Source organism: Sarcophilus harrisii, chromosome 1 (assembly GCF_902635505.1).
Source record: "Sarcophilus harrisii chromosome 1, mSarHar1.11, whole genome shotgun sequence".
In the NCBI taxonomy this organism is placed as follows: Eukaryota; Metazoa; Chordata; class Mammalia; order Dasyuromorphia; family Dasyuridae; genus Sarcophilus; species Sarcophilus harrisii.
The window spans coordinates 402,702,755-402,722,091 of NC_045426.1; the positions used below are offsets into that span (position 1 = coordinate 402,702,755).

Sequence of the window (19,337 nt, forward strand, 5' to 3'; positions counted from 1 at the left end):
TTATATGCATGATTCCACAACATTTATGACAAAAATAAACCCCAGAAAAAAATTAGTATTTCATTAATTATACCAAATATGAGCTATCACGTTCTATACCTAATGATTTCATAAAAGCAGATTTTCTTCCTCTCTTTTTGCCTATTTTTCCTTTCCTAAAACTTTTCTACATTATGTACTTTTAAAGATGAAAAGTTAATATACTATCTGGAGTAGGGCTTAAAACTTTTTCTACTTGCAGTCCCTTTTTGCCTGAAAAGTTTCTATATGACCCAGGGTATATTATTATATAAAATAGTTATATAAAGATTTACTGATAACAAATCATAATTTTATGATTTCCATATCCAGTTACACAAGGAAATATTGACCCACAGCTTAAGAAGCTTTGATCTAGAGCATAACACATTGAGAGCAAACCTAGCAAAATTTTATATATATATATATATATATATTTGAAAAGTTTATTTGATAAAAAATTCAAATATCTTAGTAAACTTTTGCACTAACAATGAAATTGTCCTTAGTAGTAATAATAATTATCAAGATGTCTTTAATTAATAAAGATTTTTAAATGACCAGATGGGAATTCCCTATGCTAATGAAATCACATATCTGAAATTTCTCCTCCCCAAAAAGAGAGGAGACAAGACAGACAAGTAACAAACACAGAAAGAAAAACACTGAATCCTAACTATATAAGAGCTAAATGGTAAATTTTTCAATATATTTTTAAAATAGAAATTCTGCATATAGTCTTTTCACAATTAACATGTATAAATATACTATCCTAGAAGGGGGGAAATAGTAAAATCAGTTGTTTGTCATCATGAAAAAATTTGTTAAACTGAATTTCAATTTTTATTTTAGTTTAATTAAATCCAAATAAATTAAGTGGGTAAACAGTGGAGGCTACTAAAAGCATTTACCAGCTCATCAAAGATATCCCTTTGGTGAACATGAATGGTAATCAAAGTCTCATATTTCACACGTTCCATTGAACTTAAATCCTTTGTGGTCATGCCTATCAGTGTATTCAGTAGTTCTAGAAAAGATTGATTCGTTTTCTGCATGATTTTTTTATCATATTTGGCATTTGTGAGAGCCTCCTCTGAATCTCTTGTCCATATCAACTGAATTCCTAGCAATCCAACCTGATGGAAACAAAAAGTCAATGTAAGCTTATTTTTTTGGAAATATTTAACCTGATTATCTATAAAAATTAGTTATTATTTATCAAAATGTGAATTCAAAGTTTTTCTTCTCTTCTTTTTTAATAATAGCTTTTTATTTGTCAAAATACATGCAAATATTTTCAACATTCACCCTTGCAAAACCTTGTGTTCCAAATTTTTCTCTCTCCCTCCTCACCTTCCCTCTCCCCTAGGCAGCAAGTAATCCAATAAACATGTGCAATTCTTCTAAGCATATTTTTACATTTATCATGCTACACAAGAAAGATCAAAAAGAAAAAAATGAGAAAGAAAAAACAAGCAAGCAACAACAAAGGTGAAAATACTATTTTGATCCATATTAAATCCCCATAATTGTCTTCTCTCTTTCCATCACAAGCCTATTAGAATTGTCCTGAAACATCTCATTGTTGAAGAGAACCAAGTCCATTAGAATTGATCATTGCATAATCTTTTTGATGCTGTGTACAATGTTCTCTTAGTTCTACTTATTTCACTTAGCATAGGTTATGTCTCTCTAAAAGCCTTTTTTTCTGAGAAATGATGGGTTCCTTTTCATACAAAGTCTTCAAGCAAAGACTAAGTAATGTCATCATGGGCATTGGAGAGAAAATTATTCTTCTAATAGCAGTTGTATTGCATGATTTCAGGTTTCTTTCAAATTTGAGATCTGCTCTCAGTCTAACGTGATTGTCTTTCCCTTCACTCTCCCAAAACCTCCTCTAGTAATTGTTTCATATGTGTGTGTGTTTTAGGACTGCATTCTTTTTAAAGGTCTCTTGTATTATTATATTATTCTGTTGATTTTTACTTTTTGTTTTGTTTTCTTTTTAAGTCTTTTGTTATCTTTTCATATGTCTAAGACTTATCTCCCTCAGATTATGGTAAATTCTCTGAGGGAAAGGATCAGTCTCATTTTTATATCCTCACAACAGGTAAAGTTTCCATTTGGAAGCAATAAGCACATCACATTTCTTCAGGAAAATGAACAATTTGGAGTATTTTGGTTAGTTTTTCATTCTACCTGTAAATATATTTTACAATTTTTATGAGGGTTTCTGAGACTGAAGTATTAGAAAAGACAAAGAGCATTATAAAAAATGTTTTAAGGGCAATACATATACTATTTATGTTTTATTTATAATTCAATTGTACATAGCACAAAAATTGCAAAAATAACTTTTAACTGTGTGTTTTTAAAAGTTTAGTGAAATATCATTATACAACTTGTAGATACATTTCTATCCTTTTTGTATTATGAAAATCTAGTTGTTTGAGCTTCATTTTAGCACTCAATACACACTTAGAGATCAGGAAAGAACACACAACTACACAAAATATTATCTCAGTCTAATATTGACCTGTGCAGGGAAAGAAGAAAGAAATTCAATCAGTTGGAAACCTGGTTCCTGAATATTTGTAGATGCTTGGCGAATCACAAGATGTAATGAGGACTGAGATTCTTCCAAGAGAGAATTAAGCCAAACTTCTACATTGCCTTCTGCCATCACAGGTTTATCCAATTCAATCATCTCACCCTCACGTGAAGAAATTGACACAATACGATCATAGATCTATGTTAAAACATGAGGAAAAAATTACATTCATGTAAAAATGAAGATAAATGAACCAATTTTTTCATTCATTCTTTTCTTCTCCTAATCTCATTTCTATCTTTCATCAAGTTAAGCTTTCAGCATAAGAAATTAAATAACTGTAAGCTTCAGAACTGATTATCAGAAGAGAAAATACTTTAAAATTATGAAATTTCATTGGACAGACTAGATGGATTCTCAATAATGTATTCTGAAATAGTCTGATTCTGTGTGGTTAAAAATAACTCTCATATTGTGCATAATAATAAACAAAAAGATGTTACCAAGAACCAAAATTGAGCATACCTTTTCATGAAATTTGACAGATTTTATGTTGTCAAATACATTCAGCAAGTGAGCCTGTATGGTGTGAGAGTCTGAGGCTTGGCCAAGAATCTCCAAAAGGGCAGGGTCAGAGACAAAAAAGAACCGAGGAAAAGAAAGTCGTTTTTTCTCCAAATATCTGATTGGTAGAGAAAAATATATAAATTCATTTAAATGCATTTTAAATTGGGTTTGCTGGGAACCTGTTTTTTTTTTTCTTCAGGTTTATATAATGTGTGTGAGATTGTTTTTAAATTTTATGATTTTTTAAAAAAATCTCCTTGCATGTAACTTCTTAGAGTTGCTTTTGTTGCCATTTCCAGAAATTCAAACTATCCATATTCTGATTACAAATTATAATATAGGAGGGAGTCATTTAATAATCATATATGTTCTACAAAATACACAGGAAGAAGGTCTACATTTTGACTTAACCATAAAAAATCTTGCTTCTAGTTCTTGTACAAACCATTTCTATTAATTTTTTTTTTTATTTTGTAGACATCCAGCCACTCTTTTATTGTCAGCACAAGAATGATGGCAGACAGAATAGTTAGATGTTAGACCTATTATTACAATTGAATCAATGGAACTTTCTCTTTTTTTCAAGGCTCTGCCTCCTCTGTGAAGTTTTTCTTTATGTCTGTAACTTAAAGCATTCTTCCAATTTTCAGATTTTCCCAGCACAATCCACCAGTATCTCTTTTTCTCCCTGTAATGTTTTACTTTATATTATGTTGAATACATTTTATTTTCTCTGTAGTAAAATGTAAACCTCTTACAGGTAGAGATTCTGAATTTTTCATTCATTTTTTTGTTATCTCCAAGGCTTAGCAGAGACTTGAACAAATAGATGATATTTAATACATACATATTTATTGAATTCAATTACTGAATTAACAACTGATTGAATGTGTTCTTTTAAATAGAGACAGGAATCAAAGAAGACTTTTGAGAAAGAAGTAATACTATTAGCAAAAATAGAGAAGGGATTGGGTCAAATTTGAAAAAATGATGAGCTCTTTTAGAGCTCAATGTTAAATTTCAAGTGCTGGAGGACTATACAAGTGATGGTGGTAATAATAACAATAAGCAATTGGAAAGAGTTTTGGAATTCCAGAAAAAGATTGAGATAAAGAAAAAAGTGTGAAGATCCATATTGACAAGTTATCTAAGGATTGGACATAAATTATGAGCAAAGGAGATTTCCAAGAAAAAGAATGTTAAAAGAAATGAGGATCAAAAGCAGAATCTTTGGGAATTGGCACATTAAATGTGGATAATAGGAAATATTAGGAATAACAGCAAAGAATCCAAAAATAAAAAGGAATAATTATAATAATAGGAATAAAAGTGTACAGTGCATTGTTATGGAAGCAAAAGAAAAAACACTATGGAAAAATAAATATATGATATCCTCTTGTAAAATTCCAAAGAGGGGTAGAGGGTAAGAAATAATCCATTCAACTTCTTGATAAGGAAATCATTAGTTATTTTGAAGTGATTTATTTTAATAAAATAGGGAAGGGAAAAGGAAGGAAATAAGGATTGATATTTCACTTACTATGTGCTTAGCACTACATGAAGTGCTTTACAAATATTAATTTATTTGATCATTCCAATAACATGGGGTAAGAATGGTTATTATCCTCATTTTTACAGATGAGGAAACGAGGCAAAGAGAGGTTTAATGACTTGCTCAAATACTGCTAATGAGTGTTTGAAGCAGTATTTGAACTCAGATTTTCTTGACTAGATCCAATATTTTAGCCATTGTACCATCAGAGATAGATAACAAGCAGTTGAGAAATAAGTAGGTTCTAAAGAAGTAGAAGCAATGTCTATACATTAATCCTTCCAAAAGTTTAATAGTGACAGGTTAAATATATTTAAAATGTCATTATTATGACATCTAAAGAGAGAAATACCTTCAAAAAGCAGTTTAATAAAATTAGTCAATAATTCGGCACTTGCTATGTACCACATGCTATATTAAATGCTTTAATACAAAGAAAGGCAAAAATGTGGACCCTTCTCTCTCAGAATTCATATTTCACTGGGAGAGATAATATGTAAATAACTACATATATAAAAAATATTTTATTGTAAATAGAAATAAAGTACTAATAGTTGGAGGGACCAAGAAAGTCTTTCTCCAGGGCAAATTTGAGCTGAATCTTAAAGGAAGTGAGGGGACTCTAAGAGGCAAAGATGAGGAAGGAAAACATTTCAGACATGAAGAACAGTCAGTACAAAGGCATGGGGTAAGAAGATTGAGGGCTGTGTGCTAAAAACAGCAAATAGTCAAGTAGCTAGATCATAAAGTACATAGAAGGGGATAGAATATAAGAAAGAGTGTAAGGGAAGAAACAAGCATTTATCAAAGGCCAACACTGCATAATGCTTTACAAATGTTACCTTATTTGATTTCATTTGAACAAGATTGGAAAGATTGGAAGGGGCCAAGTTGCAAAGAGCTCTAAATATCAAATTGAGCATTTTCTATTTGACCCTAGAAGTAATTAGATGCTGCTTGTTTTTATGGAGAAGGAGGATATAATGCTCAGTACTATGTTTTAGGAAAATCACTTTTGCAGATTTTCAAGGTTAGATGGAAGTAGGGGCAGGAGAGGGACTTAGGTAAAACCAATTAGCAAGTTCTATTTTATATGTAATGTTTCAAATGCCTGCTTTTCAAAATTTTATTTCATAGGTATTTGTGTCCTATAGTATGATGAATTTTATAAACATTCCATAGGTTTTTGAAAAAATAAATTCCATTTTGAAGTTGTTGAGTTTGAGTGGCCCATGGAATATTTAGTTTGGATGTCTAAAAAGCAGCCTGTTATATGAAACTAGAATGCAGAAAAGAAATAAAGAGTGAAATAATAATGGAACTCATCAAGTGAGATAGTGGAGAGGGAGAAGAAGAGATGATTCCAGGCAAGTACATGGGCATGACCTGGATGAAGATCTGGGAAAGGGGGCAAGTAAAGAGTGATCAGACAGGTAGGAGGAGAATCAGTAAAGATTATCTCTTCCATATTGTAAGAGTTAAGAATGTGCCACTAGTGAAATTTGGAAAATCTGAGCAAAATTTTTTGGATTGTTTCTGAATTGTTATGGATTCTTTACAGTATTAAAGGATAAAATGGTGATTTTATATATAATAAACATATTTTATAGGTTTTTGAGGTTTTTTGTGTGTGTGTGTCAACTCCTGGCCTTTGCATATTGTCTGTGGTTTCTGTAAAACTTCACAAAAATTCCTCATGATACACTGAAACCATGATCAGGAAAGTTACAATGTGGAAGGACTCACTGTAGTATTTTTTTAAAAACTTCAACTGGGACATCATCAGAACTACCTTCCAGCTCTGAGATTGTGGAAAGTTACAAAAAGGCAGATTTTGGCTCAACACTGAGAAAATTTCCTAGAATTCAGATTTTTAAATGGCCCACAGTGCCTTAAGAGATAGTGATTTCCCTTTCATTGGAATTCTTCATTAGAAGATTGTTAAATACTTGCCTTGATTTTTTTTTTTTAGGCTAAGGCATTTGGGGTTGTGACTTGCTCAGGGTCAAAAAGCTAAGAAGTGTTAAGTGTCTTGAGGTCAGATTTGGACTCGGGTCCCCCTAACCCAGGGCTGGTGCTCTATCCACTGCACCACCTAGCTGCCCCATGAATTTTTTTTAAAACTAAAATTTATTTTTCAGTTTGAAGCTGAATAAGGTGCCTTTTTTAATTGCCTGTTATCCCTGATTCTATGACTCTACAGTCTATCACCTAATACTTATTAAGTCCCTACTCTCTGTGAGAAATCTTGTTGCCATATGTTGAGAGCATGATGTGAGATATAGGATCTCAGCATAGGAAAGTTGGACAGCTTCCTAGATCTTTCAGTCACTATCGTCACTGCAGAGGCATAATTATTTGCTTTGAGATAAAATCTCATAACATCAAGCATATCTACTAATATAAAAACACAACTCAAAAATACATGTACATGAATTGGGAATGATCTATGACCCTGTTTGCATTCAAGAATATAAATCATTAATAAATTATCAAACATAAAATTTCTCAATTGTTAATTATTGTGAAATAATTATGAATTACTTAAAAGGCTAAAAATGATTATTTAAAAATATATTTAGATTATAACTTTTGATACTTCTTTAAAGGCTTTACTAGCCTTAGACTCCTGACTTCATCATCATTGAAAAAGTTCAATGAGGAACATTCTCCCCTTAATGTAGATCTCAACTTTTCTGCAAGTTCTAGTCCTTGAGAATTGCCTGGGTCACTAAGAAGTTAAGTAACAGGACTAGGTCACATAGCCAGCATGTGCAAGGTTTGAACCCAAGTCTTCCTGACTCTGAGTTTAGCTCTCTTAACACTATACCACCCTAGGTGTCAGAACACAACCATTGTACAATATTTTCAAACAAAAATTATTTAATTTTCTGCATAATTTTATTTTGACTAATTATGGTAAATGGCCAAGAGCAATTTAACTGCTCTTCCAATTAAACTAGCATATTTATACTTACATTAAGCACTAATTTACATGTAATCCTTAAAGCATAGCCAGATAACATTCAGTATTACTCAGACACTATGTTTAGCTGCATATCTTAAAATATTTTGTTCCTTCTGATGTTTTTCAAAGAAGTATCTGCAACACACGTGAATTGAATTCAAATAACTGCTTAAGTTCCTTTGTGCCTCTAAGACCTACATTTTTATGATTCTATAAAAGAAATATCAAGAGGATTAGAATTTATAGTCATCTGAAGAGAGATTAGGGTTTCAAACTGTTTCATTTCCCCTTCAAGGAAGTGACCTGCTCACAAACTCTTAAACCTCTAAAAGGTTTGATAAAAGGCAGCTTTCTTTAATTGGCCAAATGCATCAACAAATTTTTCAAGAAATATCTATTTGACACTTATTAAACAACACAGTCTGCACTAAAGTGCTATTCATTATATGGTGTTTTTGTTTGTTTTAGTTTAGTAGGGTTTTATTTGTTTGCTTGTTTATTTTTGATTCTTTGGTTTTTCTTTTTGGCTTGAACCTGAATTTCATCAGGAATTCTGATTTTTGAAAGCATTTGAAAATTCAGTAAACTGATGCATATAATAAATTTATCTGTAATGTACAGACTTCAAGACTTGTTGATGGCCCTAGAAAATGAAATAGCTTGTTTATGGTCACATAGCTATAGACATCAAAAGTGAGGACTTGAACCCAAGTCTTCCTAGCTCCAATCACTTATTATGTTAGTATTACCTAGATTCTGTTATACTATCTTAATTCTATAATTTAAAGTCAGACTTACAATTGAATCAATATATACCGAAATTATCTATTCTTTAAAGTCAGAACTTTCCAGTACTTAGATCATCCAAGTCCTGTCAAAATTAATTGTGCTATAAGTCTTACCCAGTAAGTGATTTCTGACATATTTCCAGTTGATCCAATAAATGTGGCAATAGCTGCCCCATGGTTTCATCTCCAACACAACACTGTACCACATTTGGCATATCACGTGCCCGTGTCATGATCTTCACCCAGGATTTATCAATATTGGAAAAACACTTGGCTTCCTATGGCATGAAAAATAGGAAATTTACACAGTGAAAAGTGAGTCCTATAGGATCTCCTATATCTTGTCAGAGTTAGTGTTTCTAATCATTCTTTGTTTAAATAGTACACCCATCTTCATGGATCTCTTTGTTAAATAGGAGGGTGGAAATGGTCCCTTCCAGCTGTAAATATATAATTCCAGGCTCCTCAGTGTATTTGATAAAAACCACATCACTCCTTCCCTGGTAGTACGGCAATGATCTCTTCTTTATTACTCTGAGGTAATTTCTATCTCTGTTCTCACCCTGCTATATAATCTTCTACATTTATCTCATTGTCATACTCCCTTGTTAGTATCATATAAAAGTTAGAACACTAAACAGAAAGACAGAAAGTGTGAATTCAAGCCTTGAATTTATTATACATGTAGTAACTAAGTGTTATAATGGATAAAATATTATATTTGGAGTCAGGAAGATGGATTTCAATGGTGACTTACTATCTGTGTAACCATGAATAAATCACATAAACTTTAGTTAGCTTAAGTTTAATCTTCTTTAAAATTGATATAATAATAGTATGTATTTTATATTATTATTATTCATGTTATTATTATTAATATTATCCATATTATTGAGAGATTCAGATTGGAATGTGTGTGTGTGTGTGTATAAAAGCACTTTGCAAACCTTCTTGACCATGCATATCTTTATAAAAATTGACAACATGGTTGGTACATAAAAACATCGACAAAAATTTAGAAATGCATTTTTACTGATCATAATATTTTTTTAAAAAAAAATTCACCAAAGGGTCTTTGAAAATTTAATTACAAATTAATTAGGAGACTTACTTGATCTTAAAGAATTGGTGTGTCAAAGAATAAATAAGGAAAATAATAAACAATTTCACAAAAGCAAAAGATGACAAATGAAATGACATGGCAAATGTATGAATAAACCTAAGGCAATCCTTAGAGTAAATAGTTTTATCCAAAAAAAAGGAAGAACAAACCAGCAAATCAAGCATAATTTTTTTTAACTGAAGGAGGGGGAAAGTAGAAATTGTGAAAATAAAGGACAGGATTAACTAAACAGTGCAGGAATTCATTAAATTGATGATAATTGGAACTTTTTTCTTAATAAAATAGACAGCATGTGTAAATATGATTTAGAAAGAGAGACTGAGAAGGAAAGTGTTTCTGTCAAAAATGAAAGAGGAAAATTCAAATCTATGAAAGAGGAAATAAAGATTACTCTCACAAATTAAGTAACGAAATGTAATAGAATAAATTCAAGAATTCTTTTTAAAAAATAAAATATCCTGAAGAAGAGAAGAAATCAATTATTTAAATAAGGCAGTATCAGAAAAAGATATTGAACAAAGTCATCAATGAACTCCCAATGGAGGAGGAAAAAATGTCAGGCTCATATAAATTAACAAGTGAATTCTATCAAATATTTAAAAGCCAATTAGTTCCACTATTACCAAAACTTTTTTCAGAAATAAATGTAGTTCTACATAATTAGAAAAAAATTAATCCCTCATTTTAAAGTCAATAAGAATGACAATACAACTCAAATTATCTAGTTATAGACATGTCAGCTCTATCAAAGAATTATTTTATAGAGTAAGAAAAAAAAATATAACAATGAAATGTTTCTGGAAAAACAAAGGATCAAGAATCTCAACAGAAATATTGGGGTGGAGGGGAAATGTAGAGAAGAAGTAGGTCCCAAAATAAAAGATCTTAAAATTATGTTACAAAACAATAGTCATCCAAAAAGGTTATTACAGTTTAAAAATTGAAGGAGTTTATAGTGTAAATATTAGATAAACAATACACAAAAGAAAAGTAATACAGCATTATGCTATTTGATAAACCTGAAGACCCCAATTAGTGGTGTATAGGACCACGTAGAGGGCTGAAGATAGTGGGGGAGCTCTGGCTAAGATATAAGACCCTTCAGCCCAGAGGGAACCTGCTAACAATGTCTGGTTTGGCTCCCTACCTCCCTTTGGTCCCCACCTCCCTTCCTGAGAAGTCAAAGAGGATGTGACCACTTGTATTCTACTTGAAGCAAGGAATTTACATATCAAAAGCAGGGTGCTTATAATTAGCACCTATGTTGCAGTGATGTAATGCTACTATAGTTAGCACATGCTCAGTGTGTTGTAGTGATGTAATCGTACTGAAAGGACTTGAAATGGATGGATTCCATTTTTAACCATCCTCATGGGTCCTTACTTCATCAGTCCTCCACTAAGATCATGGACTTGGGCTAGTCCCAAGATCCTCCAGAGAGCTAGTCCGGATGGTATATTTTGGCACCCCAATTTGGGGGCTCTAGAAAGCACTCTACATTTTGGAGCCTAAATGTAGGGTCCTGGATGTGAGACCTTAAGACCCTACAGACAGCAGCTTGACTGACATGATCAGCCAGTTCTGCGGAGGAGTCCTGAGACCTCAGGAGGTGAGTATAAAATTAGGCAAGTGGGAATATTCAAGTAAGGGTTAAATTAGTTGCTCTCATTTTTTCAGCAGAAATGGGGCAGATAATAATAAATGGGCCTCCTTCCCAAGGGAAGTATGAAACATGTTTAGTTAAGTTAGTAGAGAGGCAAAGCTTGTACTAGTAACTCAGAAGCAGATCAATGAATTCTCAGATGTTGTAGAAGAAAGCTTGGAGCCAGAAATGTGGAAGTTAGTGGGAGAATAACTAACTGAATACAACTGGTTAAAATTAGCTTTAAAGAATCCCACAAGTTTTAAAATTTCCTAAAATTAGGAAACATGTTAACTTGGGCCACCAAACAAGGAAGAATCAGGAGAAAAATAAGGAAAAGGTTGGTGGCAGTAGCTTCAGAAATACAGCATATAGAACATAAAAACATAAGTGTTTTTTAGTATTTTACTGATTTATATAGCTTGTTACTGCTCTAAGAGATTTGCAGGGCATGGCCAGTTGGGCAGGAAAAGAATTAAGTATCTTAAGTATCATGGCCTAGTTGAGTAGAAAAGGAGTTAAGTACCTTAATTACCTTGCTAATGAACTTGTCTTTTACTTTCAAAGGTCCTATTCATTTCTGCCTACACCCAAGCCTGGTCCCTTGGGGTATTCTCCATCTCCTGGGAGGGAGGAGGAGGAGTGGGAGGGGTAATGACATCATCAGCACCACACATGAAGCAGTTTTGCCCACCTCCTATGTGCTCAATTATGAGAGGTGGAGATAAGCTCCAGGGCCCCAGGCAAAAAACACTTGGGGCATGATGGCAACTGCTATTACACTCAGACAGTCTTTAAGCAAGCCAGTGGGGGATAGAAATTGGAATTAGGGAGAATAGAGCTGTATGCTCCTGGAACTACTGAGATATCCCCTGGAGAGCTGAAATCTGTCCCTATCTGGCCTATAGACTCCTTACCTTCACACACAGTAGGCTTGACCATTTCACCTCTTGAGAGTACTTACAAAACAGTATGTATCCATACACTGATTTGGGAAACTGGGGAATGTGTAACTAACATCCCAGTCACTAACATGGGTAGACAATGTGTGATCTATCACCCAGGAGAAGTAGTAGTATCAGGCCTCCTGATACACACTCCTAAAATACAATTTGGCAACATTTACCCATTATTTTGACTCCCAACAACAGAATCCAAGAATATTCTGGACTGAAGCTGTTACAGCTGACCATCCTATGCTCACTATTTATGTAAATGGCATATCACTGGAAGGCTGGATAGACACAGGTGCAGATCATCAGATTGGTGCCAGTTGGCCCAGTCGTTGGCCAAAGATTACGACAGACACTCATATGTCTGGTATAGGAGAATCAATAGTAGCTGAAATGAGTGCTACCCCTCTGAGATGGAAATATGAACATAAGACAAGAGTTTTTATTCCTTTTATAGTAAAAGAAAAATTCCCATCAATCTGTGGGGAAGAGACATCTTACAACAGTTAGGATTATAATTGAGTACTTCAACTTTTTAGGTAAGACTGCTGTGGAAGGCCTGCCAGCACTCTCACCTGTTCCCATTCAATGGAAAACTGATACACCAGTGTGGGTGGAACAGTGGCCCTTAACCAGTGAAAAAATCAAGGCCTTATTAGATATAATACAGGAGCAACTTGACCAAGGACACTTACAACATTCTCTAAGTCCTTGGAATTTCCCTGTATTTGCTATAAAAAAAGAAACCTGTAAAATGGAGTGTTAAGGGACAGAGAATTGACCTGTCAAAGGCCTTTGGTGGCTCTCCTGCTTCCTGTACTATGGGGGAGACTGGTTTAGACTGGGAGACTAAAGGCAACAATAAAGACTTTGGACTTTATTCCTGATTATTCTCATGAGACCAAGACTGGTCCCAAGGCCCTCCAGAAAGCTAGCCTGGTCATTAAATTATGGCACCTGAACATGGGGTGTAAGAAGCATAAGAATTACAAGAAGAACCCGGGCTGTTCATGAGAAGGATCCTTCCAGGAAAGGAAGAAGATCCCCAGTAAGACTTTTTTAGTTGAGGTAATTAAATGGACCAATGCATCAAAGGGCCGAGCCAGGAGACTGATGAGTGACTTAAATGCCTGTTCTGAGTACAGTCCTTTTCTCTGTTTGAAAGTCTGCCTCCATGATATCTTACAAGATCAACACCTGCTACAACCATCCAGAAGTGATAATGCTGCTTGCATTCCTCAGTGTGCAGACCATGCTATGGGAGGGAAAGTAACAGCAAAAAACAGAGAATTGTTAAGGAGCAAGTCAATTCTCTAAGAGCCTCCATAGCTGTGGATCATAACATCTGAAGGAGTTGCAAGGCAGCCATTGCTGACACAGGTGTTGAGAACTGGGAATGAGATAAATTGGAAGCAGAGGGAAGAGGAGAGAGTGCAGACAATGCCTCTCAGTCAGAGAGGTCAGAACAGCAACTGCCTCCCAGTCTCCTTGTATCATCCTCTCACAAGAGGAAATTCATTCTGCAGTTCTGGGTTGGATCTCCAGCAGCCACTATAAGGTGACTCCCATGTAATCCAATGGCTCCCGTGTATTCCAACAATGGAGGATGTTGACTGATTTGAAAAAAGTAAATGAACAGATGGAAGCTATGGAAACTCTTCAGCCTGGGGGTTTCCATCTCCTACTCAATTGTCTAGAGAATGGCCTCTTTGGGTTATAGCCATTAAGGATTGTCTCTATTCTATCCCTCTGGATAAGGAGGATACGAAAAGATTTGTCTTTTCAGTGCCCAGTGCTAACTTAGCTGAGCCTTATAAAAAATTTGAATGGACAATTTTGCCACAGGGAAGGAAAAATAGCCATACTATGTCTCAAATGTATGTGGCTGCTACTCTTACTCCTGTAAAAAAAAGCATTTCCAAAAGTTATGTGACTACATTACATGGATGATATATTGGGATGTGCACTGGAGAAGCAAATGTTAGAAGTGTGTCTACAAAAGACCATTGAAACACTAAGGAACCCAAATTGCATATAGCTCCAGAAAAAATTCAAAGGCATGCTCCTTTTCAATATTTAGGATATGAAATAGGTGCTTACAGTACAAAAACTTTCTTTAAGAACAGAGAAGTTGAACACTTTAAATGACTTTCTGGAGAGGACCAGAACTCTGAAGAAATATACTTGAAACAAGAAGACTTACAACAAGTAGTCAACTCAGTGGAATTGATGAGATAATGGTTCTCTAGTTCACATATATCTAGTATGATGCAATGATATAATCACTCTAGTTGGCATATACTCAGTATGCTGTAATGATGTAATTATAATAGGGTATTTAAGGGCTCAGAGAATTGGGGAGAGAATGAGTCAGAGTGAACAGACTGTGAAGAAGACAATAAAGACTTTAGACTCTATTCCTAACCATCCTTGTAGTGACTATCCTGCTGAGACCAAGGCCTGTCCAGGGAACTTCCAGAAAGCTAGCTTGGACATTACAACTTTCAGAATTGATAGGGGATATCTAATGGATGGATACAGTGTTAGGCCTAACTACCTATCAATTACAACCATTATATGACAATTTAAGGGAAGACACTACTTTAGACTCACCCTGCCAGCTTACAAAAGAAGCTCAATAAGCTTTAAGAGAGGTTGAACTGGCTTTATCCAATGTGGGTTGAAAGAGTCACTCAAAAACACTTGGAAATATCAGTTTTTGCTACAAAAGAGGCACTCGGCAGTCTTTCATCAAGGAGATAATGTGATAGAGTGGCTGAACCTCCTGGAACAACCAGACAAAGCCTTACTCCTTATCCAGTGCTTGTGGCTATAATTTTATTAAAGGCCATTAAGCAAGCAGTACAATTATCTGGGACAAGACCTGACAAGATATACACCTTTGATACCAATGCACAATTAATGTATGCTGTGAAACCATCCCAGAGTGGCAAATTTTATTGGCCACAGCTCCAAATTTTACACATGGATCTCCATTAAAGATAACCAGACTATTACATAATTGGTCATGGATTGTTGAAGAAAAGGTTTCTAATGTTTCTCTTAAAGGACCAACTATCTTTATAGATGCATCCAAACATAACATTTGCGCTGTATATTCTCATGACTTAATTATAGAGTAGTCAGAACTCCTTTTCAGTCCACTCAACAGAATGAATTGCCACAGCCCAAATAAAATTTATATCCTCTAATATATATATATATATATATATATATATATATACTCTTTAAGGAACTTCAAGAGCAAGTGAGAAAGCATCCAGCTAAGATTTATATCTTGCGTGTCTACTTTCACAGTGGACTTCCAGGTCCTATTTTTTTATGGAAACTAAAAGGCAAATAGCCTTCTAACCATGTTAGCCAATATTCCTTTATTTCCAGCAGCCCAAGAATCTCATTCTAAATATTATCAGGCTGCTTGAATTTTATGTATGCAGTTTGGGATAACAAGAGAGGAAGCTAGGAGCATAGTAAAAGCCTGTACAGCTTGCCTTCCTTTCCATGCTTCTACACTCCCTCCAGGGAAGAACCCTCATGGTTTGAGCCCCAGTGAAATTTGGCAAATAGATGTGACCCATTATAAATCTTTTGGTTGTCTGTCAATTATCCACATTGTGATAGACACCTTTTCAGGATTTACTTTTGCAATACCGGCAGCAAAATAGACAGCCCGAGTGTCACTGAGTTCCTTATACAAGCATTTGCAATTATGAGTGTGCCACAAGCAATAAAAACAGATAATGGACCTGCATATATATCTAAACATTTTGCACACTTTTGTGCACAGTATCAGATTTTACACACCACTGACATACTCTTTAATCCTCAAGGACAGGCAATAATAGAAAAGAGAAACAGAGACATCAAGACACTCCTCCAAAAAAAAAAGAAAGGAGGAGCCACAGGTAACCCTAGAGAAACTCCTAAATTTAGCTCTTTATACTATTATTTTTTCTTTATTTTTGATGGAGATGCACTGACTCCAGCAGACAGGTTTTATAACCCACCAGAAGGGCAGTGTCCAGTGTGAGCAGCTCTACTATCTTTAGATAATCACCAGGTGATGTGGAGAGATCCAGAAAGTGGTGAATGGAAGGGACCAGATAGGTTAACTGCTTGGGGGAGAGAGTTTGCTTGTATCTCTACAGATGAAGAAGGAATCAGATGGGTGCCAACAAACCATATTCGCCTTGTCCATCAGAGAGAGATGGAGAAGACCTTTGAAACAAAGGAAAAAACCTAGGAAACATCGTGTGGTTCCATCACTAACAACATGTGCCACTGGAAGAGCCTGGCAGTTGATTCATGAACATTAAAAATTATTAATGAGACTGGTGCAAGACTTCAGAATCTGCAGGAATCATTGAATTCCCCGACACATAAGTAATGGACAGTAGATTGGTTTTGGACTATCTCTTAGCTGCTGAAGGAGATATGTGATTGTTATTTATATACTCTCCTTCTAGGACTTATGGACATGTATAATTCCTCATGTTGATACATATTGTTTGTTACATCACTACTAGCCTGTGCTATATTACTATATGCTTGTGTAATGCCTCCCATGTTGATGGATTTCTATATACCTTTTTAAACTAAAACAAAAGAAAGCAGGACATGTAGAGAGCCGCAGATAGTGGGGGAACTCTAGGTAAGGTATAAGACTCTTCAGCCCAGAGGGAACCTGCTGGCAATGTTTGGTCTGGCTCCTCACCTCCCTTTGATGCTCTCACCCTTCCAGAGAAGTCAAGAGGGGGCATGACCACCTGTGTTCTACTTGAAGCAAGGGATACTTACAGTAAGAGGAATTTATATTTCTATAGGAAGGTGCTTATAGTTAGCACTTGCACAGTATGCTGTAGTGATGTAATCATATTAAGGTATTTAGGGGCTGAGAGGACTTGAAATAAACAGACTCCATCTTTGACCATCCTCATGAGTTTCCTGTCTTCTTCACTCCTCCACTAAGACCAAGGACACGAGCTGGTCCCTAGATCCTCCAGAGAGCTAGTCCGGATGGTATATTTTAGCATGGGGGCTCTAGAAAGCACACTCCATATAGGTTTACTATTCAATAAAAACTATTTTTAAAATTGGAAATAATTTGCAAAAATCAGGTATAGATCATTATAAATAAGTATCTGGGAACAAAATTTTACAGAAAATTTTTGTGATAAAGGACTCAAATCCAATACATTAAGGATACTGATTAAATTTATAAGAACCCTCCAATAGATAAATGATCAAAGAATAGGAACATGCTATTTTCAAATAAAAAAAATCAAGGTATCATATAAAAAAGGTCTAAATCACTAATTATTAGAAAAATTGAAATTAAAGCAATTCAGGGATTCTATCACGTTTGGATCAGATTAGCAAAGAAAACAAAAGAGACTATGGGGAAATCGGCACACTAATGAATTGTTGGTAAAGCTGTGGATTTCCATTTTGGAAAGCAATTTGTACTATATCTCCAAAATCACTTAACTCATATTTTTGACTTAATGATACCACAACAAGGTCTAAACCCCACAGAGATCCAAGAAAGACAAAATGAACTTATATCAATGAAAAATATTTATAATAGCTCTTTTTGTATTAATCTGGTGAAAACTGAGGGACTGTCCACCTATTAGAAAATGAATAAATACATTACAGTATTATGAATATTATGTTAATATGGAATATTATTATACCATAAACAATGGTAGTGAAATAGACAATTACAGAGAAAATTGGGAAACCTATCTAAAGAGTAAAGTGAGTAGAACCAGAAGGACAGTTCATACAGTGACAACATTATTAAGAAAAACAATGTTGAAAAGTATTAGAAATCTAATCAATGCAATGACAAATTACAGTTACAGAAGATTGATGATAAAGCATGCCATCCACTTTCCGGCAATGAAATGAAGGACTCAAAATGTAAAATGAAACATACAGTTCTGAATGTGATAAATGAGGGAAATTGCATAATATGAGGGGTGCTTTTTTCCTTTTTTGTTGTTATTCAGTTTTAAATGGAATTGAAGGAAAAAAATGTTTAATTGAAAAAAGACAAAGTATTTTAAACCAAAAAAATTATAAAAGAAAAATTATTTTTAAACCCTCTTCAATATTTTGAAATTATGTAAGTAAATATAAAAAATGTTATTTTCTTCTTCCAATAATTAAATGGAAGAAAGAGAATTACATCAATTTATGAATGCCAAAACAATTTTACAATTTGTAGCAGTATCCTTTCACTGACTGAGACTGACTAGACTGAGGATTCTATAATCCTATTCTCTTAATATCTCCCATTATACAACTCAGACATGCTTTTGGTTTAAACCATCAAATTCTGGCTAAAACTGGCTACTGAAACTTTCCAACAATTTGCTGATACAACACAGTTATAATTCCGTATTTCTCATCCTAAACAGGTCTTTCTGGTTAATTTTTAGAAATCATCCTTTTGTTACAGTTTCATGGTAGCTACATTCATCACCCCACAGCTGCCACAGCAGACCCTTTTCCTTAAAACTTTATGTAAACCAAGACCATAGTGGCTTTGGGCCTTTGACCCTTTGCTATTCATTTTGACCACTACCCACTATATTCTGCCTCCTAAAGAATAACATAATTGAGACAAGGAGGTTGTTCCTGGATTTATTCTGGATTACTATATATGCTTATGTTATGCTTAGCTTCAAGAATAAATCATTCTAGCCAAGCTTATGATCCTTACATTATGATTACCAAAAATCTACATTAAATTTGCATGACAATTATGTTATAAGACTTATGTCTGCCTAAATGTCTAGTAGCAGGAACTCCTATCTCTTTTACATCAAGAGGGGAAATCAAATACCACAGTATATTAAAATTATACCCATTTTTTAAAGTTTTAAATATATTATGAAAACACTTTGATTTTATATACAATTCAAAAGAATGTACTATGATGCAGTAAAAAACTTTTTAAAAAAATATAATTAAACATTTCAAAATATACTCTACGTATGTTTAACTTGATTACAGCAATTTGAGGAGGAAAAAATTCTCTTGATATGTTTCATGTGAGAGAGATAGTATCTTTTTTGTACAATTTCAACCCATAATTTTATATTATAGATGCAATTAAGTACCTTGTACTCTTCATTATTTTAAAA

The 19,337-nt window shown here is 34.1% G+C and overlaps 1 protein-coding gene across 1 annotated transcript in view; it reads right to left on the reverse strand.

Moving 5' to 3' along the window:
• DNAH5 (dynein axonemal heavy chain 5) overlaps nt 1–19,337 on the reverse strand; it is a gene marked incomplete at its 5' end in the record, with an annotated part of 276,873 nt that overhangs the window by 164,637 nt on the left and 92,899 nt on the right. Inside the window, 4 exons of the mRNA XM_031946282.1 lie at nt 930–1,154; nt 2,555–2,767; nt 3,095–3,251; nt 8,559–8,722. Coding sequence (XP_031802142.1) covers nt 930–1,154; nt 2,555–2,767; nt 3,095–3,251; nt 8,559–8,722 — 759 coding nt within the window. The remainder of the gene's footprint in view (nt 1–929; nt 1,155–2,554; nt 2,768–3,094; nt 3,252–8,558; nt 8,723–19,337) is intronic.